The sequence below is a fragment of the Musca vetustissima genome, unplaced genomic scaffold, assembly GCF_032173495.1.
Source record: "Musca vetustissima isolate MV318-11 ecotype Yass unplaced genomic scaffold, APGP_CSIRO_Mvet_v1 utg2070, whole genome shotgun sequence".
Lineage (NCBI taxonomy): Eukaryota > Metazoa > Arthropoda > Insecta > Diptera > Muscidae > Musca > Musca vetustissima.
Window position 1 is genome coordinate 157673 of NW_026880403.1, and position 24524 is coordinate 182196.

Below are 24524 nucleotides of genomic sequence, written 5' to 3' on the forward strand. Positions count from 1 at the left end.
GAATACCATGTTATCAATACACCACCCAGACCTCAATTGCTCTAAAACCACTCCAGTAGGTGTTCTCAGAGGATTGTGTTCACCCTGTATTCTCGAAGGGCTTCTTCAAAAGCCTCAGTGGGAATACAATTTAATCCTGTTTTATTGTTCAGTTGATCTAGAGGCTCTTTTGGCCCTCTTTTCTTTACCTTGAGGTAGTTATCAACCCTCATTGGGGAACTTCCCGTTTCACGATTTGCGTCATTTATATAACGCTGTGCGACAAGATTTTGGCGGGTGGAAAATCCCTATTTGCGATGAAAGGCCTTGGTGAATATATGAAAACCCCAGAAGAAATTAAATTAGTCGAATGTAAATATGTGATCTTTATCGACTAAAATAAAAAAAATACAACAGCCGATTTAAATCGGACAAACCATCATTCTAGACTCTGTTTAATACGCTATGCAGAATTTCTTGCAGGGTGCGGAGAATGAATAAAATACACTCTTTCTCACGAATGCTCACGCCGAGAATTCGAATGTGTTTCAATTTATCACGAATGATAAAGTTACAATGAATGAATAAGCATTTGCAATCTCTCGCGAATGTTCACATTGTACGAAAAATTCATGAACGATAAAATTTCGCTGCAAACGTCGTCGATTCGTTCGTTCGTGAGCATTTGTTGCTGAAGAACATTCTTTTGAAAAACTCAAAAAACAAATGCTCACAAGCACTGTTAAAAACAACCACAAACAAAAATATCATAAAAAAGTAAACACACACAACAAATGAATGTGTGAGTAGCAGAAAGTGTGTGGAATAACAAAACACATGTCCAACAACTATTGACTTCACGAACGTTTGTTTTTATTGTTGTTGCTGTTTTGAGCATTCGCGAGAATTCGGGAATGTTTGTTTTCATTCGTGAGAGAATGTCAGAAAGAATTTCAACCACGAAACGAACGATTGTTGTTGTGTGCTCTCACTCGTGTGCGAACATTCTCTGGCGAATGCTCGAGAATTTACCGCCATAAATTCATTCCTAAAATGATCACAAACCGAAAAGAATGTACTTTAATTCAATCGCGAGCGAATTTTTGCGCACCCTCATTTCTTGTAAATCGAAAGAAATATAGGGGATTTTGGTGCCCCATTAAAACGGAAAAAATATATAAAATATATAAGGATCTATATCTAAATCTGAACCGATTTCAATGAAACTTAACACACGTTTTTCTAGTCTTAGTAGGGAACATTATTCTAAATTTCTTCTCAATCGGACTTACTTTGGGGTTTGGTGGGTCATTTACCTAAAAACGGCCAAAAATATATATGGGAGCTATATTTTAATCTGAACCGATTTAAAAAAAAAGACTTAACAAACGTCATTCTAGTACGAATTTAGTACGCAATGCAAAATTTCGTCTCAATCGGACGAAGAAGTTGGTGCAGCATTTACATAAAATCGCCCGAAATTATATAGCAGCTATATCTAAATCTGATTCGTCCTTGCCAAATAAATGAGCTGTGTTAAATTTCATCTCATTCGGATCATGAATGCGACCTATACTTTGTTTATAATTTAACATGGACAGACGGACGGACATGCAAAAATCGACTCAAAAAGTTATTCTATGCATATTCTCAAAAGGAACCATGGGTCTACCACGTTTTATTACATATACACAAAGATATAATACCCAGATATAATGCCCAGTGTGGTGTAGGGTATACAAATTGGCTGTAGGTCAATGTTTGGAGACATTAACATTTCTTTAGCAAAAACAAATGAGGAAACCTTTTTGTAGAACATTTTTTCATTCTAACTCCTATGTCCTTTTCGTCCTTAATTTATTGAACCGGACTCCAATTACATATGATTTTAGGCAGGGTCCTCCAAGAAAAAAATCAATATAATGTACAATGACAATAAAACCACATTTGTATGTATATAAATTCTTTGTTATGAAAACCGTCCGATTCGTCCGAATTATGTACTAAAAACGTATATAGTTATGCCAAAAGGCAAAAAAAATCAAATTTTGAGGAAGAACCGGAGCGTTTATTTTCTAGCTTTCTTATGATATGCACAAAAGGCATTAAAGCCGTTTTTTCTGAATATTTGATTCAACATTTTTGAACGCCGATTCGGTCTTCCTCAATTTTTTTTTTTGCGTATTTGGCACGTCCCTTTAAGCCCTTTCGTTATGGAAATTGCGCCCAAATATGTTGTTGTACAACGCTGCTTCCGGTATCCGTGTTGATAATATCAAGTCAACTGAACAGCATTCACTAATGGTGGAGAGTAACAATGCCTCAAGTATTTAAGCTAGTGGAGACAAAAGTAAAATCGGCCTGTAAGACTCACATTTCTGGCATCCTTGCCTGGCTTCAGTAGTGGGACCAATGTGCCTATTTTCCAGTAATCGGGAACTATTAGTATGGCTACCAAAAAATTGGGACTTTCTACATCTGGCTCATATAGATGCTTTAACATCACCATAGAGATTCCATCAGGACCAAGCGCCTTTTAAGCTTCCTATGACACTCCAACAACAACCTCCAATATAAATTGTGGTGATTTCTCCTTGGATTAAAGAGATCGTATGCTGTGCAATACACTTCCCTTCGCTCTGTCACTCTTGGGGTGCTCTGTGAATTGTCTGATAAAATAACTCGCGCACCTCTTCGGATCTATCATCATGCCCTGATCATTACTTAGAATGGAATGCGATAATTCAGGTACAGGATTTCTTTTTCCATTCCATTTGTATTGTTGCAAGTTCATTTGAATTGTTTACAGCTCATTTGGCGTTGATACAAAATTATTTTAGAACTAGTGATAGCGCCATCTACTGATACTTCATGAAACTACATATTCCTGAACTGATTTTTGTCTAAGCTACCGTTATAAAAATAAATCAAATAACGTTCAGCAATATTGTGCACCTTCCCATAGGTGGCGTTCTGCAGGGCAACTAAATAAATTTCGAAATATATAAACAAGATTTGCTATCGTATAAATAGATGACTGGCAGTAACGCTAATTCGAAGTTTTAGAAATGTACTAAAAAGTTCGAGACAAAATTTGATGTATTCGACCGACATTTCGAATATACAGCAAAATAAACTAAATAAGTTTGAACACTATTTAATTAATGTAATACATTATTTCAATAAACGAATTATATTTGATTTAAAAAAAAAAAGTTTTTAAATGTTCATATTTAATTTCATATTGGAATATAAAAAATATGTCGTCACAATTTATACTTAGCCCAGCCACAAACCTTAACTTAACGAATGTGGCGAATTTAATTGGAATTCTGAACGAATTAACAAGAAATGTCCCAAAAATTGGAACGATATTTCCAAGTGTTTTACTATTTAGTTGTAGTTGTAGCGAATTCATAGGCGGATACATATTCTCGACCAAAAGTGCAAAATTTACAAAAATATTTACACGTTTTTCTACCCAATGTATATTAAATGTATGCTACACCACGAAATATTAACTTATATATGAACATATATTCTTGATCAGAATAAAATTCTACACAGATTTAGCCATGTCCGTAAGGTTGTAATTTTAATTGGAAATGGTAAAGGGTAATGGTTCCGCCACTTTTTTTCGAAGATTTTAGTCACATTGATTTACCAAAGTGGCTGTAATTTGGAATTTCAAATTCCTGGTGAATAAAATACTACTATCCAGAAAATGTTCAATCTAGATCTATGTATTTGACCCCATTCAATTAGCCAGCTTAATATGATATATTTAAATTCCTAGCCCAGTTCTTCGACAGTTTTCCGTGTCTGTAATTCAGTATTTTATATTTTCAGAACATTAATAACCTACTAGCACACAATTTAATAACATTGTCTCCATATGAAGGTCCCGACCAATATAAATTGGACCCAGCCCTATTGTTGTTATGGAATTCAAGAATTCCTTTTGTAAAGACCTAAAACGTTTCTGTCAAGTAAATGTGTAGTTATGGTTCATGTGGGTTCATGTATGGTTCATAATAAATATACACTTCGAAATTTTTGCGGATTTTGAATACTCACCCACAAATTCCTAATTTTTGTATTAAAATTGGCCAAGATTTAAATATTTACAGATCACTGAGGAAAATATAACGGTCGTATCTAACAATAATCCTAACATACGAGTAAGTTGTACTCCAGATCTGGCAGACTAAACTAGATTCAAAATTGTGACTTTTCTGGGTGTAATGGCCTCTATTCAATTTATTGAAGATTCTCAGAACCCCAAATACCATACATGTGTTTATTAAGCTGGACGATTATGCAAACCACAGTCTCCTCTTGAGGGGACAAATTTTTATATGAAGAATCGGGCCAAAGAATATGCATGCCTGTTTTGATAATGTCGGTCAATATTTAGCGGGTCAAAATTTATATTCCATAGTGCATAGATTTACCCCTGAAGAGGAATGGTCGACCTTTAAATTGATATCAATTATATTTTCGTATGTAATTGGATTTGGGAATTACACTTAAATATTTACAAGTGCTTACGTATTCATATATTATTTAGTAACCACACTATAGGGCGAAAATATAGCGCTGCTCCCTTTGGAATTTTCCATGAAGATCCAGGTATTGTCAAGGACAACGCCTATAATTTTCGATGTTGATTAGATAATAATATTGGGATGAAGTGGACCGAAAACTTAATTTTTTTGTGTTTTTTCACAACATCACAACACAACCCTCGGTGAAGGGATTCCGGAGAAGTAATTTGAAGGGCTGTACTGAATCTTAGTAATATTTGTTGACCTCTAGATGGTCAAGAGGGTGCAAATATCTAGAATATTGCCCAAGCTCAGAATATAGAACCACATATAGTTATATTTTCGTGGAAGTTGTGTAGAGAATCATAGGGTAGGCCCTACCCGACTGTACTGCTCACTGGTTTTCTAACTTGATTTGTGGTAAAATTAGGTAATTTTCCAAAAATCAAATTTTATAGTTCTGCCATTTTGTTAATTTTTGTGCGATGTTTGTGAACCAAGTTTATACTGGAGCCGAATACGTATTCTTCAATAGCAGGCAACAAAGTCGGTTATAATATGACCATAGCACTCCGACGGTAACAGTCGTTCCATTCTCGTTTTCGAAGAAGCAGCGACTTTTTCTGGATGTAATATCCTCCCTTCAATTACTTGAGGTTTCTCAAAACCCCAAATACGACAATTTTGTTAATTAAAGCACGATATGTGGCTGTGATAGAATCAACATTTTAACAGTAGGCTTTGATCATTTGTATGCATTGTAAGATAGTTAAACGATTCATTTTTGTCAATGTCAACTTTAAAACAGAAACGAAAACACTTGGAATAACAACTTAATTTGGCAGATTTCCAGTATCATACTTTTAAAAACTCACAATGGATATCCCTTTTATATAAAAACTTCCTTACCTCAGTTCGACTATGGAAATCACAAAAATTATATTCATTTATAACATTTACTTTTATTTATTCTTATTTTACAGTTTTTTATAGTGGCCTGACTCTCAATTCGTCTAGAGGGACGCCCTGGCCTTCAGATCGTGCATAAAAACTACCTAAACTTCGAATAAGCTCATTTATAAAGTTTTGTGACTCTTCAACTTGTTTATATATACTCCCAGTTCCTAAGCTTCAGAACATCTTAAAACTCCTTATCTTCTGTAACACCCTAAAGTCTTCCTACTAGAATTCTACCTGTACTTCAGCTCGGTAATAAAGATCAATTCTCATAATATGTTCTGATCCTCATTTTGTTTAGGGGACACTAAAACAGGCTTTGTTCTTTTTCAACGACTTTATTAATTGGTCTATAAAGACTACCAGCATTAGCTGGAAAAGCTGAAAAGACTCCCTGTCATGTCAGCTATGAAGACTACCGTCCGATTTTCTATAGAAACTGAAATATTTCTCCCTTTCCCAGAACCCAGATCCTATTTAACATCTGAACCATCAGGCTTCGATATTATGTCTTCATGTTTAATTTTGAAAACTAATTGTTATAGTTCATTCAAATATTATTTAAACATATTTATCCACGTCGTCAGTTGGCCTATTTTCTTTGTGATAAATAACCATCGTTTTATGTCGTTTAGCTCATCGAACTTTCGAGTAAATTGTTTGTGATGTTTCTCCCTCCTGAAGATTTTTTCGAACTCTAAGCTAAAGAGTATCCTTGAATCCATTATGATTCACTCTTCAGTTCATAGAACAGCAAATCAGTAAAAATTATTGAGACCTTTAACTCAACAGACTCTCTATCATACACTGATAATGCCCCGTTAAAAGTTGACCGAACATTAGAGTTGAGCTGTTCCGGTACAAACTAGTTTCGAAAAAGGAACGATCGGTACTATGTACAGTTCATTTTTCTCCAGTCGTTCATGTTTGCCCTCATTCAGAAGAAATGACACGAGTTCAACTCCATAAAAGGTCGTCATATTAGCCCTTTGAGTAAAAAACAGCAATTCCCCACCCGAAACTTAGTTGTCGTGCTGAATTCTTCCAACCAATTTAAACAAAATCTTTTTTCGTAATTATTTTTTTATTAAAATAATAAAGCTTTTGTTTCATAGTTTCGTTACAAAAAATACTACACTGTAAAATGTTAAATAATAAACAGAACTACAAAAATACAGAAAATTAATTACAGGAAAAATTAAAGTGACGATTTTTAAAATAACACTTGAAGAACAAAAAAAACGTAATTACAAATTATAAGAATAGGAATTTAAACAGGAAAGAAAGTAATTAATTAAATATTTGTACACTTTTACATCGAATTGTGATTTATAATTTAAATTATACTAAAGAAAATAATTAATGTTATTGTTATGGTGCAACTATGCCTTCATTACTTTAGAATAGAACTAAAGAAATATACAAAATAGGCGACATGGGCGCAGGGCTGAATCCTTCCCCAACTTGCCATTTCGGAAAGAGGAAACTGGAAAATCTACATTAAGTTAATTAAGTAAACGATGGCAGTCATCAAGAGAGCGCCCAATGAAATGCTCATGGCATTAGCACCATCTCCACAATAGTACGCATCACAATCGACATTCACGAAGTGGCTGTAACGTTCCAACACCTCATTCCAGTTGCAGAGACCAACCTTGCACCAACTTAAATCAACAGCATCCTGGTTAAGGAAGAATATGACCTTTTCCTTATTTTCCGTATCGGCATCACATTCATATTTGACAGCAACAAAATTGGCAGCGAAGGGATCAATTTTCGAAGTGGCCCATTTACGATTACCCTGTTGGTCATAGTTGCTGGCCAACAGTGGCACTTCATCCTTATCAATACCGAGAGCGCTAAGCAATGTCTGTACACCAGTGGAATGTCCAAAGTAGCTGATAACATTGGGTGCGGATTTGCTGCTCAATTTCTCTAGCATATCTTGAACGGCATGACAGTTAAGGCGGGAATTCGCGGGATAGCCATAGCCTGATTTGTAGAAATATTTCAAATCATCTTCGTATTCGAGAACAGTAACATGTTCGGGAAGGAAGGCCTAAGAAGAAACAAAAATATAAAATTAGAAAAAAATAATTGTAAAACCTTAATGTGATTTATTGAATGGACACTGTAACGTATACGTTGCGACAACACGTATACGCCACCCCTTTCAATTATTTCAAATACGAATTACTTACAGCACACCAAACACTGGTACGATCAACTTGCCAGGCCTGTTCATAACGACACATATCATACATCAATTCAATATCGGAGACCTCCAATGTATATTTGAAACTGTAGATATATAATTACCATTGCATTATCAAATATCAGTCGACAAAAAAAAATGTTGTTGCAAACTTACCCCAAACGTGCCGATATATCAGCCATTGTCTGATTCCATAGAGCAGTATTACGGAATTTAGCAGATTCTGAACCATCTCCTTTGAAATTTTGAGCACTCCACGATGTACAATAATCATAGGGACGCAATAGTACATCTTTTTCGGGAATATCTTGAGCAACGGCACCGCTGTTGGCACCAAACAAACCCTCAGTGAATGCCTTGAAACTTTCGGTAGTACGTTGAGTGTCGGTATGGCGGAACTATGGCAGGAGAAAAATACAATTTAGAAATATTCCGGCGAAGAGTTGTAATGCCATGCTTACCAAATAATGTTCGCTGTCGTATTCCTTAATCAAAACTTCGGGGAAATATTTCTGATAGGTTTTGGCAGTGCCGCGCAAATCTTCATAACCCTAAAAAATAAGAAAATATATTTTAACAATTTGTAGCATGAACATAAGTAGACAAGGTATAAAGTTTGATAAAAGAAGTTATTCTAGACGACATATGGAAGGTCACAGATGACTAATTGTGAATTTATGCGTATGAGCCGAAACAAGTGCAGCAATTCACCCTGGATCTTCGAAGACGAGTCATCTTCAACAAAAGGTGTTCGTGAAAGAAGCACTTCGAAGGAAATTGTAACCAGTTTCTTGTCATGTTGCGACTGCTCTGTGTGAACATCGTAGGACGTCCTTATGATTCGTACACGACTATTTGTCTGAAGTCTTCGGGGAAAATTTATAAACCGAACAAAAGAAGAATAATCACCCGGTCTTTTATCCGGACAAAACATGTGATTAACGGTTCAACTATTTTATATTGTATTAACCATAACTTCGCGGGAGTCTACCGGATAACAACCATTAGATAGAACACAATTTTCTCTTCACTTTCATAAAAAAAACTAATATGAAAATGTTTCTTCAGGTCACAGTTAGGGATACGTAATTGAGCACAAAAGCTTTAGATTTTTAGACTTTTGAATTTGAATAAAAAGTCCACTTTTCGATGTTTCGATCTTGTCAAACCTGTTCAAAATCGATTTTCGACTTTTACCGACCGATGCGAAAATCGAAAGTCGACTATTCGATTTCCTCAAAGATCAAAAGTCAACTTCGACAATACAAAAATTCGATTAGTCGAAAATCGAGTTCCTTATCCCTAGTTCTAGTATTATTAAATAAAAAAAGTAGGAGGAAAGCCGTATGATATTCCCTTTGGCCACAGTGTCATATTGTATTGACCATAACTTCTAAAAGGAAATGCAAGCGTCCAAAAGATTTTTCAGGTCCAAGTATTATTAAATTTAAAACAACTGAGCGGAGCAGTATAGTCGGACCGGGAGGACCATATGATACCCTACACAACATCCACGGAAATGTAATTTTGTGTGGTTCTTTAGTCTGAGCTTGGGCAATATTTCGCGATATTTGCAACCTCATGACCTCTAGAGGTCAGCCAATATTACTAATATCCAGTACAGCCCTTCTAATTACTTGTCCAGAATCCCCTCACCGTTGGTTGTGTTGTGATGTTCGGCGTTCAATTGTGGCCTATAGATCGACTCGAAAAATAGCCTTGACCATAGCTGGATCCTCATGGAAATTTTTAAAGCGATCCGCGCTATATTTCCGTCTCTAGTGTGATAATGTTTTACTAAATAATATCTGAGTACGTAAGCACCTGTAAATATCCGAGTACATACTACAATGTAATTGGTATCAATTTAAAGACCATCCACTTTGATATACTATCAATTTCTCGAGTCTATGTCCTTCAGGAGTAAATATATACGCCATAGAATACACATTTTGTCCTTTTTCACACAAAAGTCAGGTCCATTTGGCCCGCTAAATATTGACCGATCTTTATCAAAGCAGGCATGCATATTCTCTGGCCCGATCTCCTTCTCCATTTAAAAATTCGCAATGTTTGGGCCATAATTGCGGCCTCTAGAGCGACTAGAAAATCAGAAAAAAATTAGTTTTTGGTCCATTTAATCTCCTAAATATTAACCAATCTTTACCATAAACAATGGGGGTCTTCATCCTACATGCAAAATTTCGTGAAGATTGGTCCATAACTGTGGCCTGTGTCGTGTTTACAAATTATAATGAACAGACGAACGGACGGACACACATGTCTAGATCGACTCAGCTAGTCAAGATATGATTGGTATACTTAAAGGTGGGTCTAGGTCCAATATTTCGCGGCGTTACAAACTCTTGGGGCTGCACAAAGCTATAATACCCTGACAACATAGTTGTGTAGGGTATAAATAGGTATTTTTATGGTTCTAGGCACATTTTGCAACGAACTATATTTTAGTATTATATTCAGGCTGTAATTTGACATTCTTGGAACTCCTTCATCAGGAAAAATTTTCAATATAAGTTCCCTTGTCAGCATAGCCACCATGCAAAGCCCAAATTTCCCTATATGCCTATAGTTTTGTATTTCGTTTTCAAATGACAGCAATTTACCCTAGCATAGTTCCCATAGATTTTAAGTATTTTGCAAGTCCACTTTATGGTGAAGGGTATGAAGTTGTCAGCCCGACCGAATTTAACGAAGTTTTTTCTTTTTTTTAATATTAGATTATATCACTATATCGTAGAAAACCAAATCTCACTGCCGTAGATAAACTATGTACGTGATACTTCGATATCATTTAAAATTTTCTGAAATCGAAGCAGATGTCAAACTACAAGACAAATTATATACACATTAATTTATAGATAGTTTGCTAATAACTTGTGACACTTTTTATTTTATTTTTAATCAAGCACTTCAGATAATAACCGATGTTAGAAGTATCTGTTTGATTGACAAGTAGCTGATTAAGAAATTTAGAGAAAAACATGTATTAATGATACATTGTTATACAAAAATGTCAAGATAAAATATAAAGAAATTCTAGTAAATATTTGCCACAAGTTACATTCTTTCAATTGATAATTTCCTATAACGGAAATCTAATCAAACAAATTCAGACTGAAATGACAGAAACTAAGTTTTATTTTTATACTGATGACGTTTGCTACAATTTCTATTTGTTTTTTACATTTGATAATAATGCCCAAATGACCTTGTTGTGTAGGGTATAAAATCTACTTCAAATAGTGTACTATTCGACAAAATGGAGCTTAAGATCTGGTGAAACTTTGTTATTGGGGTGAATTCCCTTGGCTAGTTTATGAAGAACCCCGAAGCATACATTTGTTATAGGACAAGCATACAAAGACATGATAATTGTATACGTTATATATCATACGATAATGGTATATATCTGTCGGCAACACAGACAGACACATAAAAACTCACGTCCCTAGATAAGTTATGTACGTAATCATATTTTTTTATTTTAAATTCTCTGAAATCGAAGCAGATGTTAAACTATAAAGGAAATAAACTAAAATCTATAGATAGTTATATAGTTCTTTGTTAACTTCAAGGAGCCACTTCAGATAATAACAACTATTAGTTATTTTTACTCTTCCTCTTCCATTGAAGCACTAAAGGAATTAATTTGCAATAGTAAAGCAAATTAATTCCTTTATAGGGGATGATAGATACCAAGCAACGGCTCTGATTAGCTTTAACATGGCGAAGCCCAGGCTTATCTTGGTCCCTCTTTCATCTCAATTGTGGACACTGACCTCCCCGCGGTGCCACCTGGGGAGCTATTCTCATCACCCGATGAAATAGTGAGCTAATATGTGCCGCGAGTTCACCCATAAGAACTATAAAAAAATGGGTTGAGGCGTCGGGTTAGTTGCCCACTCTCGGAAAACCCAACCTACTATGAAAAAGCAAAGAAAAAGAAAACCAAACCCCCCTAATGTTGACGACCCCCGCAAACGTATAAAGGACCACGATCTGCGAATCTGCACTTGGAATGTGCGCACGCTATACAGAACAGGGGCAGTGTTCGCTTTGGCGGATATACTCAAGAAGTACAAAGCCGATATTATTGCCTTACAGGAAATGCGATGGAAAGGGATAGGCGTAAGTAAATCAGACGATTACGCCCTGTATTATAGCTGCCATGAAACGAGACATGAATTTGGCTGCGGATTTATGGTTAACAGGAGAATAAAAGACCTTGTCTCCAGATTCACTCCAGTAGATGAGCGAATTGCTATAATCCGTATAAAAGCGAAGTTCTTTTACATCAGTCTAATTTGCGCCCATGCTCCGACCGAAGATAAAGATGAACAGACCAAAGATATATTTTATGAGCGCCTAGAAACAGCATATGATCGCTGCCCAGGCCATGACATTAAAGTTTTGCTAGGAGATTTTAATGCAAAAATCGGAAGGGAAAATATCTTTGGCCCCACCGTCGGAAAATTCAGCCTTCATGAAGAAACATCCGATAACGGCATGAGGTTGATTGACTTCGCGGCAGCAAAAAACATGGTAGTTAGCAGCACCAGATTCAAGCATCTCGATATACACAAGGCCACCTGGATTTCTCCTGATCAAGTAACGAGAAATCAAATTGATCATGTTGTGATAGACGGAAGGCATGCATCCAGTGTTTTAGACGTCCGATCGATCCGAGGAGCGAATATCGATTCGGACCATTACCTTGTGGCAGCCAAGGTACGCACCCGTCTAAATGTTGCAGCAAAGGTGCGATCTAATACAACACGGAAACTCGACGTCGAAAAGCTGCAAACACAACAGGTAGCCGAGGCCTACTCCGCTCAACTTACCCATCTGCTTGAAGAAAGCACTTCTTGTCCCGATAATAGTATAGAAGCACAATGGCAAAGAATTGCCCACTCCCTACAAACTGCAGCAAAAAGAACAATTGGGTACCAAAAACCACCACCAAGAAACCCATGGTACGATCAGGAGTGTCGTATTGCTACTGATGTGAAAAACGCAGCGTATAGGGCAACCCTGCAGACAGTAGCAACACGTAACGTGATGGAGAATTATCGGGAGAAAAGGAGAGAAGAAAAACGTGTTTTTAGAAAAAAGAAGAAAGAACAAGAAAAACGTGAGCGTGAGCAAATCGAGATATACAGGAGTCAGAATGAAGTCCGGAAATTTTACCAACGAGTAAAACACCAAACCGAAGGCTTTGGTGCAGGCACATCCTCCTGTAGAGATGAAGAAGGAAACCTGGTGACAGATACAGACAGCGTGTTGAGGATCTGGAAGGAGCATTTCGAAAAGCTGCTAGTATCAAATAGTGGCGATGAAGAAGATACCCCAGAACCAATAGGAGATGATGGTATAGAGTGTATACCACCTAGCCAAGATGAGGTCATAAAAGCAATTAATCGGCTCAAGAACAACAAAGCAGCAGGAGCCGATGGGTTACCAGCCGAACTATTCAAGGCTGGTGGCCAGATGCTGGTCAGGAGCATGCACCAGCTGATTAACACAATTTGGCTAGATGAATGCATGCCCAATGATTGGAACCTCAGCATCCTGTGTCCCGTGCACAAAAAAGGAGACAAGACGATATGTGCCAACTATAGAGGAATAAGTCTCCTTCCCATCGCATATAAAGTGCTATCCAGTGTGCTGTGTGAACGATTGAAGCCAATGGTCAATGACATCATCGGACCATACCAATGCGGCTTCAGACCTGGCAAATCGACCATAGACCAGATTTTCACACTGCGCCAAATCCTGGAAAAGACCCACGAAAAACACATCGACACATATCACCTATTTGTCGACTATAAAGCCGCATTCGACAGCCCTATCCGTTCAGAGGTGTTTAAAGCCATGTCTGCGTTCGGCATTCCTGCAAAATTAATACGGCTATGCAGGATAACTTTAAGTGGCACAAGGTCAGCCGTTAAAGTAGGAAAGGACCTATCGGAGCCCTTCACTACCGAACGAGGATTCAGACAAGGTGACAGTTTGTCGTGTGATCTTTTTAACATCCTACTGGAAAAGGTCATACGAAACGCAAAGGTGAACAGAAATGGCACTCTGTACACCAAACAACACCAGTTACTCGCCTACGCCGATGACATCGATATAATGGGTCGAACATTGCGAGCGGTAACAGCCACCTTTGAACAAATTGAAAAGGAGTCTGCCAAAGTGGGTCTGGCAGTAAACGGCGAGAAGACCAAGCTGATGGTATCAACGCGCAAGACGTCCTGTAGACTCGGACCAACTGTGGAACTTGAGAACTACAGCTTCGAGGTAGTTAAAGACTTTATATACCTTGGTACCGCCATAAATAAAACGAATGATATCAGTTTTGAAATTCGGAGAAGGATTGTGATGGCCAACAGATGCTACTATGGTCTAAGTAAGCAGTTTAGAAACAAGGCCACCTCTCGCCAGACCAAACTCACACTTTACAAGACGCTGATACTACCCGTGCTATTATATGGATCAGAAGCATGGGTACTTGCGCAAGCAGATGAGGCAGCGCTTGGGGTGTTTGAGAGAAAAATTCTCCGAAAGATCTACGGGCCGATCTGCGTCGACGGTGAATATCGGCGTCGAATGAACCACGAGCTCTACAATTTATACGCAGACATCGACATAGTCAGTCGTATTGAGCTGCAGCGACTACGGTGGCTAGGCCATGTTGTGCGGATGAATGAAGAAGCCCCAGCTCAAAAGGCATATAAAAATGAGCCTACGGATGGTTCCCGTAGAAGGGGAAGACCACGAATTAGATGGAAAGACCAAGTAGAAAACAACATCTTGGAACGTGGTCTTCCAAATTGGTGGACTTGCGCACAAGACCGGCGCGCTTGGAAATCTTTTTTAAGCTCGGCTTATGGAACAACCGTTCTGTAACAAGCCAGCTAAGTAAGTAAGTAGTTATTTCAATTTCTATATTTGCTATACAAACTGATTAAGAAAATTAAACAAAAAAATTGTTAATGATACATTGTTATAAGTATGATATTGAGAAGAACTGGAAATGCCAAGATAAGTTGGAAATTTTCAAAATATCAAAAGTAAAACTCGAGTTTATTTTAATTTATTATACCCTTCACCACGCTGTGGTACAGAATATTATGTATTTGTGCATATGTTTGTAACAGGCAAAAGTAATCGAGATAGGCCCATGGTTCCTTTTGAGAATATTCTGAGTCTGAGTCGATTTACGCATGTCAGTCCGTCCGTCCGTCCATGTATTTTTGTGAAGAAAGTACAGGTCGCATTTATTATCCGATTTGGACGAAATTTGGCACAGTTCACTTATTTGGCCCAAGAACGAACCCTATTGAAATCGGAGGAAATCGGTTCAGATTTAGATATATCTTCCATATATATATTTTCGTCCGATTTTATGTAAATGATGCACCAAACTCTCAACATTTGTCCGATTGGGACAAAATTTTACACAGAGTTCTGAATTAGATCCAGACTGATGTCTGTGAATTTTTGTTAGAATCGGTTCAGATTTGGATATAGCTCCCATACATAGTTTCGTCCGATTTTTTGGGAAAGATACACTAAACTCCCAATATTGGTCCGATTGGGAAAATTTTTTTCACAGAGTTCTGAATTAGGTCCAGACTGATGTTTGCGAATTTTTGTTATAATCGGTTCAGATTTAGATGTCGCTTTCATATATAGTTTCGTCCGATTTTTTGTGAATGATGCCCCAAATTCCTATTGAGACAACATTTTGCACGGAGTACTGAATTAGGTCCAGATTGATGTCTGCGAAGTATTGTTAGAATCGGTTCAGAATTGAATATAGCTCCCATATATAGTTTCGTCCGATTTTATGTGAATGATCCACCAAGCTCCCAATATTCTATATATAATTTCGACCTATTCATGTTAACCTATGCCAAGGATACAGAATGGCATGTGTAGATGTTAGTTTATATGTAAATAATGATCACATTTTTAAGTTTATTCAATTTCATCTCAATGTTCCTTCGAAAAGGCGACATCTGTTAGGATACATATGTAGAATATAACCAATGTGGTGAAGCGTATCATATAGTCAGCCCAGTCCTACTTTACTACTTTCCTTACTGGTTTAATTAGAAATTATATTCGAACAAATACGGAATTTTGACTTTGTTCTCTTGTCATTTGTAAACCGTGACCCACAATGTTATAAAGTGTTACTCGAAGTCTCCGGATTTGAAATATATAACGTTATATTGGCTCTACCTGAAATTGAGTTTTTGAAAAAAAAATGGATTCCTGGCCCATAGTAAAATGCCAACATAAAACATTGACATAATTTTGCTATATAATTGTCATAAATTACTTTGTTTCAATTGATAATTTCCTTTACGGAAATCTAATCAAACAAATTTAGACTGAAATGACATTAGCAAATTTTTTTTAAACAGGTCACGTTTGATACTCGCCAGTTTGTTTTCATTAGATTAGATAAAATACGCGCAGGGTATAACAACTGTTCCAAGAAAATCTACTTCAAATTATCAGCAAAACATCTAATTTTAATCAACATTAAGGGGGACCCCCATTCTATTTTTGAAAAAAAAATGAATTTTGATTTTCTATATAATTTTGATTAAGCGCATCGGGTTCTCTTAATCAGCTTTACAAAATTGACCTCAACTTATATGGAAGATAAATCTGAATCGATTTCAAAACAAAACTGTGAACTATTGTGGAATCGGACAAACCTATATATGGAGCTATATCTACAACTGAACCGATTTTTAGCAATTTCAATAGGGTTCATCCTTGGGTCAAATTAAGCAACTCTACTAAATTTCATCTCATTCATATATTTTTCGAATGCCTACTATATTCAATTATCCAATGTTTCTGTACTCACTTGACTGGTCAGGTAATTTTCCATATCCGGGGTAATACTGGCATTCCATTTCCACATTTTCAAAGCAATCAAATCTTCCTGACACAAAATGTTCTCTGGCAATTCGTCCCGTTTGCGATAATTTGTACCAATTGAATCGCGCAATTGTTCCAAGCGTGGCGCTTTCTGAATTGTACTCTTCGATGGTAGTCTGGTGCCATGTCTATGGAAGATCCATATTTTCTGGGGCGTACAGCCGGGCACCAAATATTGTTTCTCAATATTTGTGCTCTTGGCAATTTGATAGGCAGTCTTTGAGGTGAAGTGGCGGGTTTGTGGTCTCAAGTTATCCTTGCCGAAGCAATAGTCATCCTGAGCACCAATTTGTACAATGACCAGGGCCAAAAGGCAGGCGGTGATGAGTAACGAATTCATGGCTAAAATAAAACAACAAAAAACGAAAAAAATTATCAGAGATTTCAAAATATTTATTGGTGGTAATAATCATAAATGGGGAGAGTTCTTCTCCTTCTTCTGTTAGTAAAGAGATTTAAAGCGTTCCAAAATCTCATTAGCCTAACCTGGTTATGATGTGAGAAAGACAGTCAATCAGTATCCATAAATTTTTATTTAAATAAATGACCCACAATGTTTTTTTTCCTATCTCCCTCCCTTCCTTCTTTCTTCCATTATTTCTCATTTGGTGGTTGTACAATGTCTTTCGTGTGTGTTTCTCCATAATTTGTTATGTGATTTAAATGAATTCCACAGAGCATAGCAAAAATATGTTATTAACACATTCTTCCATTTGATTGACGAGGTGCTGCTCCCAGTTTCCATTCTGACTATTTCGAAAATCCTTACAATATATTTATTTTTTATTTATATGTTTATATTGACCAACCAACAACCATCAGAGGCAATTCCGAACATAGTTTGCATGTGAAAACTACTTAAACCAAAGTCTATTCCCGTGTGGTATTTATGGCACTCCTTTTTGAATACCAAACCAAACACTCACACACACTCATCCGGTCTGTCACAATTTTCTTTCCTAGGAAAGAAAATCGAGAACACGAAAACCTTTTAAAGAGTTAATCAAATATCAGTTGATTGCTAACACGTGCTTTATGTCTATTCGCCGTCGTTTTTTGTTAGCTTCGAAATTTATTTCCTTGTTATTCTGGCCTCTGTGGAGAGGACTAGTAGGCCAAGTAGACTAAGAAATACAAACTAATTAAATTTCAATATGCCATTAAAGGTGTGGAATCTGGGTCATTATTTTATGTTAAATAATTTATGTTTTGAATATTTTTTTTTTTCTTTTTTGAGTTCAAGGTTATTAAGATTGATAGTGCGATTTTCCCTTAGATGATTGATGAACATTTGATAGGGAGAAAATATTCGTTATATTTCAAAACAGCAAGAACCTTATAAAAAAGGGAAACTCCATCAGAAGAGCTTTGAAAGCTATGAGCTAGAACGTTTGGTATTTGTTGGGTATCCCGCATATAACGGATTCGCCCCAATATTCTGCATTCTGAAGCTGTTATTGGGGTATTGGGGGTTATCATTGGGTAGAAAATCTTCCTACAAAGAATTCCCAATATTTGTCCACATTTTACGGTACACCCCATATAACACTGCATCCCAAATGACTATTTAGGGAATTTTGAGCACGTGTTTCTACCAAATTGTTTTATTTCTTTAGGTTTGGGATTCTCATTGAGTAGAAAATGATCCTAACAAAAATTATCAATATTAACCCAAGTTTATGAGTAGTCCAGTACTAGTGTTCTTATTCGATTTTTTGTCACGTTTGCTCGGGTTTTTTTAACCGAATTGGCTCTAACGTGATTTTTGAGGTTCTGATGGTTTGTCAAATGGTCGTACAAATTTCGGGTTTTTAGTGTAGCTCCCATTTTCTGCATTTTGAAGGCTTAAGCCGCATTTTCCCACCGATGTGGCAGTAATTTGGTATAAAGGGTTCTTGACGGATGACGCACATCTATAATACAATGATTCACTTTTTGACATAACCTCTCTTGTGGTAATGCCCCATTGTCAGTATTTTGATGACTTTAATTTAGCATTCCGGGTTAATGACTGTAATTTAGCATTCCGGGTTGCCCCCACATTAAGGTCCCGACATACTTAAAATGGTACCTAACACTTACAGGGTGAAATAAAAAATCTGCAACAAAGTCAAACGCCATAATTTTTTTAAATCTTATTGATTGAAAGCAAAAAAATTCGGTAATAGCATCAAATTTTAGAATAAGTTTAGATTTGTTCGATTTGGTCACCTTTGGCACGAATTATGGCCTTCAAACGGCCACGCTGGCCGAATGTTGCTATGCGGTATTTTGACCCGTACTTCAGACACAATAGTGCAACGGATTGGTATCCGCAAATTTTGGTGGCCATTATGCGCTGGAAATGGCGCAAGCAACATCATTTTGTAACCATTCTAGGGTGGCGCGTGCTGATTGCAATGGTGCTGAGTCCTGTTGGAATGTCCAAGGTCTGCAGCCAAAATGTTTGCACGACCAAGGCTTTAATACACCCTCTAGAAAATTTTCCAATAATATTCGGCATTTATTCTGATGCCACGGTTGATTAATACGAGCGGAGAGCGACCATCGGCTGTTATGACGGCTCACACCATCACCATGGCCGGCGCTTGAGTTCTGGTGGCCAACCAAAGGTGCAAATTTTCAGCTGACCTCTTTGGCAAGTCAACACGATAATCGTTTACAAACTGCTGGACAACGAATGTTCGGAGAAAACCAAATTCGGCCGTTCACCACTTTCGGCCAAGCGAAGCAACTCTTTATCTCTTTTTGAGTCTATTTTCATTCTGTTGCGGTGTAATCTTAAACGAACGACATATTGCACTTCCACGGAGCATTTTTTATTATAATATTGAATATCTGTGCTGAATTTCAGAACATCTGTATAAGAACCCATATCGTCAGTTCAAATACCAATACCCGCCCTAACAATCATACCTCCATTTAACATAAGATATGAAATAATTCTGGACACAATATGTAATTTTAAAAATGAAATCTATTGATGAAATTCCCACGTGTGAGATGGTCTAAGATCCCGCGCCTCCCCTCATTGTCTACAATCTCCCCACCTATCACTAAACAATAAACCCAATTAAACAGCTGTAGATAAATAAGAATTTGAATTTGAAAATAAACCAATCATCAGTTTGAAATACAAACAAAAACACAGAACAATCACCAATAGATGCTGACATGAAAAATACCCTAAACAGGATGTGTATATTTTGATGCCCATAATAGGGATTTAATTAGGAAAAATTAAACGCTTCAAAGATTCTTTCATAACGGCCTAAGTCTATTGTAAACTCAATCTCAAGAGTTCAAAATGACTTACCTCGATTCCATGTGTATATAATGGTTATCATTAAGGTAAATGGATAAATGAAAAAATCTGTAGTCCATAAAAGTCTGTATACCACATGTCGGTTGGAAAATGCGGATATAACCTTAAAAATACCCAATCTCGGGATATTGTTATTATCATTTCATTTTCGACGTCTTGGTATATTCGTCGTATTCTCTACTCAATTAACTTATATATCAATTATCTATGTCCGTTGAAATTACGATATAGATCACAGTATTGAAGATAGAACTTTTGAACATACATTGTTATTACACCGAATATGTTAGGTATTGAATATAGGGTACATTGGTCGCCCCAATATAACGTTTTTGAGCCATTTCTGTATTTTGAAGTTGTTTAACGCACTTTCCAACCGAAAGAGCTGTAATTACTCAAATTGATTTTTTGGAGGATGCGAAATATTTTGACAGAAAGTTTTCATGACTTGAAAATATTGACCCTTTGTGGGGGGTTACCAGAAGGAAAGGACCACCTTCGTTCTTCATCTTGCCTTGGTAAAGATGCTAGGTTATGTAAGGTTTTAAACCCGACATTCTATTAGCCTGGTATTGGATTAATATTGCATGTTTTGACCATTTGTGGGGGAAGTACCAGAAGGGTGGATCAATGGGTCTCACCTTCGGGTTCCATCTAGGCTTGGTAAAGGTAATAGGTTGTACAAAGTTTGGTTCAAATCGAATAGTCCGTTTGCATGACTTTATACAATTAATTTTTAGCACAATTTTGGCCATTTGTGGGGAAGGTACCAGCAGAAATGGGCCGATATTTCCCATCTTCGAACATAAACTAAGTTTGGAAGAAATATTACGATGTGCATAGTTGGAATGAAATCGGTTACTACCTTTGAGAGTTATCGTGTGCACCAGCCAGACAGACGGGCGCACATTTGTAAATCGACTCCAATTTGTCTGAAACGGATTTGGTCCAAAAACATGAAGTCTGAACCAATATTTCGAAGAGGCACATTTTTGCCGTAGCACAGTGTATATAACCTCAATAGCCATAAGGCTATAATAAAATGAGGCTATTCGAGTTTAGGTATATTTTCCTTTACTTCTCTTGCAACATATTGTCAAGTAGTAAACATATTTTCTTTTGCCATCCCTACAGAGAGTAGGGTAATAATTCAGAATTACATAAATACCAATAATTGAAAATAGAAATTTATGAGCTTCTAAATAAATAAATAAAACGTTTATCATTTCTACAATCAAATGTATAACATCATAGATCATCATCGGACAATGTACGTCTGCTGTAAACAATAAATATATATACATATGTACTCGTACATACATTTAAGCATAAATGCCGTTGAAAGGGAATGCATCGAGAAATTCTTCTCAATATTAGGGTGGAATGCAAAAATAAAGACTTGAGGCTTATTGGCTACTCCGAAGCTTATTATATTTGGTTATTATTGCATGATGTATTTCCTTAATATACCACTAATGAAGATTCGTTTTTTGAGTGAACCACAAGGCCAACAGGAATTAATATGATTAGCAAATTATTATATTGTCGATGTATGAATGAATGTCGGTGTATATGAATAAGTGAGGTAGGCATATTAATATTTAAGCCAATTCAAAACCTTCAATTTCGTTTCAGTAGTTTTTTCATTTAGTTATATTTTCTAAGAGTTCTCCATTCATTACACCCTAATGTAAATTCAAACATCTGTCTTTTTCTCAAACGAAATGCAGTTTGACCCAATGATACAACATCAAAAACGAAACAAAACTAAAATAAGGAAACCTGTTGTAAAATGTATTTTTAAACAAAGAATCGAAAAAAAACAGTCCGACTACCAATAAAAACAAAATCTAATGAATTGAAATTTGATGGACTGACTGATGACTCGATGATGTGAAAAGTAAAAGTGATGCCAAAATAATAAAAAACAAGAATGAAAAGAAGACGGATGCCAATTAACAATAAACATAATCTAAATACCAAGACACGTTTGTACAAATTTGTTTGTTTGTAAACAAAAAACAAAAAAATTATAAAATTAACTATAAATACTAAATATTATGTATGTATGTCTGTAGGTAGATAGAATGATTTAATATCCCCAGCCCAGAAATAAAAACACGACAGATGTAAATAATCAATACATTTATTTTATTATTGCTTTTGTACTCTACGGAATAGGGTAAAATTAAAAATATTTTTTTTTTTTGCAAAATAAAATTAAAGATGTTTTGGCGCTCTTTTCAGTGTCTGTTAAATGCCAGTTTTTTGACACATCATCAATGAAATCTCATTATTCTTGAAACAATATCTGTCTAAAAATTCTCTTAATATGATTTGTATTTCTGAACATATATATTTATCGATTTGGAAATTTTCTCAAATGTTTATCTAATAATTTAAAGAAATAACCTCAATGAAATTCGGAATCATAAATTACAATTATTTGACAAGTGAGGTCAATGTTTTGTGGAACATTTATGGCATAATATTTTTGAGTAAAATATAAAAAAAAACTATTTAATTTGAAAAGCCTCTCGTTAATTTGAAAACCAGAAACAAATTACGTCAATTCGCGTTTGAAGGACTATTATACGATTTTTTAAAAAAATATTTTTCGTAAATGATCACACTTTGAAGAACAATCATAATGTTCCGGCGATTTAAAAAAATATATACGGGCGTGTCACAGATTCCGATAGGAATGGTTTCAATTTCGTATTTTCATTCCGATCGTATTTTTAATCTTCTCCAGATTCCGATTTGATACATTTTTGGTTTAAATATGGCAATATTACTCTAATCTAAAAAATAAAAAACCATAAAAAAATTTCGTTAAAGAGACTAAATATGGAACTAATTCCACATTCGATCGGAATTCATTTATGTCATAGAAATTTTTAAGAACTATCATCGTAATCGTAATATACAGCTATAAGAGCGGCTTTTTCAAAAATATTTTTGAATGAAAGCGTGAATTTTTAAGGATTGTCGTAGCCATAAGCCTGAAATTTTTTGAAACTACTATAAGCGTAGATTTTTAAACAACTAGCATTCTAGCATTTTTAAACAACTAGCATTCGATTTTCATTGCCATAAAAACGGATTTTTTTACATCTTTAAAGTAGTATTTTTAAGGGCTATCATATCCATAAGCCTGGAAAATTAAAAAAACAATTTTTGAAATCAGGATATCATGCAAAATTTAACAGGACCCATTCTCGATTTCAAAGTTTGAAATCGAATCGAGTTTGAATCGTACATTATATACAAGATTTGTAAATTGCATATATACAAAAACAAATTTTAATGAATATTTTTCATAATTTCATTCATAGAGGGAATGCCACAACTATTTTCCTAGTTCGCTCTACTTTACCAATATTTGCGCTCATTTTTCATATACGTATTCCTCCCAAGAAAAGAAAATACCACCACCACTCATTGTTCGGCTTTGTTTTGTTTTGGTATCGTGAAGACTATCACTGCATTCATAGCCAAAAGCTTAAAATGTTAAAGACTCTCTTAACCATAAACGTGGATTTTTATGGGCTATCATCAGTGAGTGTAACAAATATCTCTAGAGGAAATGAGTCCACATTTTTAAATTGTTCCCATAAAGAGATCTCACACCATTTCCGTTATTTTAATGGTCCTCGACGCGATTTCTAATCGAAGTGGCAGTAATTTCGCATTCCGAATTATTATTTTTTTATTAAGCTCACATATGAGGGTCTCATCCAGTGTTGAACAGAGCTTCCAGTGTTGGGAGAGCGTAACTGAGAGATCATCATCAAAAATGACTGACCAAAAGAGAAAAAAGAGAATACGTATTTAGCCATCACCGCTAACGTACTATTTTGTGCATTAGTTGTGTCATGCCATCCTAACCGCATTTTCTAGCAGTCCGATTTACCAACTAGTCTACCTATATGGTAGTAGGATGCAAATTCACCTGGAACATATAAATGTCCTGAACGAATTAGGGAGTTCTAATGCGCACCTCATTCTTAAGGGTATAAGAAGTTCGGCCCGGTCAAACTTAACGAAGGTTTTAATGGTTTTTTGATGTGCAAAAATAAAAAGAGTCCGCAAGACCCATCCATTTCACATTTTGGCCGTTCAAAAATGCACTACTTTGAGTCAATGTGTCATGGTAGCAATTCCCAAGGATATCTCAATTTAAAGATATATCAGCAACAATGTTCTGTACAACAACGACAGTGGTCTTTTCAAAATATTTTGTCGGCATACTAAGAATAAAGTTCATCGATGTAATAATTCACCAAAATATTCACAAGAATTTTTTTCTTCAAAATTTTAATTTTAATTTAATTTATTAATAAATGGTTTTTATACCCTACACAACTATTTTGTCAGGGTATTATAGCTTTGTGCAGCCCCAATAGTTTGTAACGCCGCAAAATATTGGTCCTAGACCCAACATTAAGTATACCGATGGTCGTATCTCGACTAGCTGAGTCGATCTAGACATCTGTGTCCGTCTGTCCATTAT

At 36.0% G+C, this 24524-nt stretch overlaps 1 protein-coding gene across 1 annotated transcript; it reads right to left on the reverse strand.

The window, feature by feature from the left end:
* Positions 1-6972: 6972 nt before the first annotated feature.
* Positions 6973-17033, reverse strand: LOC133325996 (multiple inositol polyphosphate phosphatase 1). The gene is made up of 5 exons (XM_061534674.1): positions 16610-17033; positions 8160-8249; positions 7855-8096; positions 7685-7784; positions 6973-7542 (listed from the first exon to the last, which is right to left on the reverse strand). The coding sequence occupies exons 1-5, from the start codon at positions 17021-17023 to the stop codon at positions 6979-6981; spliced, it is 1410 nt and encodes a 469-aa protein (XP_061390658.1). The 5' UTR covers positions 17024-17033; the 3' UTR covers positions 6973-6978.
* Positions 17034-24524: the final 7491 nt, after the last annotated feature.

Bases quoted from the DNA above. Each gene is read 5' to 3' on its own strand.
- LOC133325996 (XM_061534674.1), bottom strand. From the start codon at position 17,023: ATGAATTCGTTACTCATCACCGCCTGCCTTTTGGCCCTGGTCATTGTA. The intron at 7,785-7,854 runs GTAAGTTTGCAA...ATATATCTACAG, and splicing joins GATATATCGGCACGTTTGGG to TTTCAAATATACATTGGAGG. The intron at 7,543-7,684 runs GTAAGTAATTCG...GTTTCTTCTTAG, and splicing joins GTACCAGTGTTTGGTGTGCT to GCCTTCCTTCCCGAACATGT.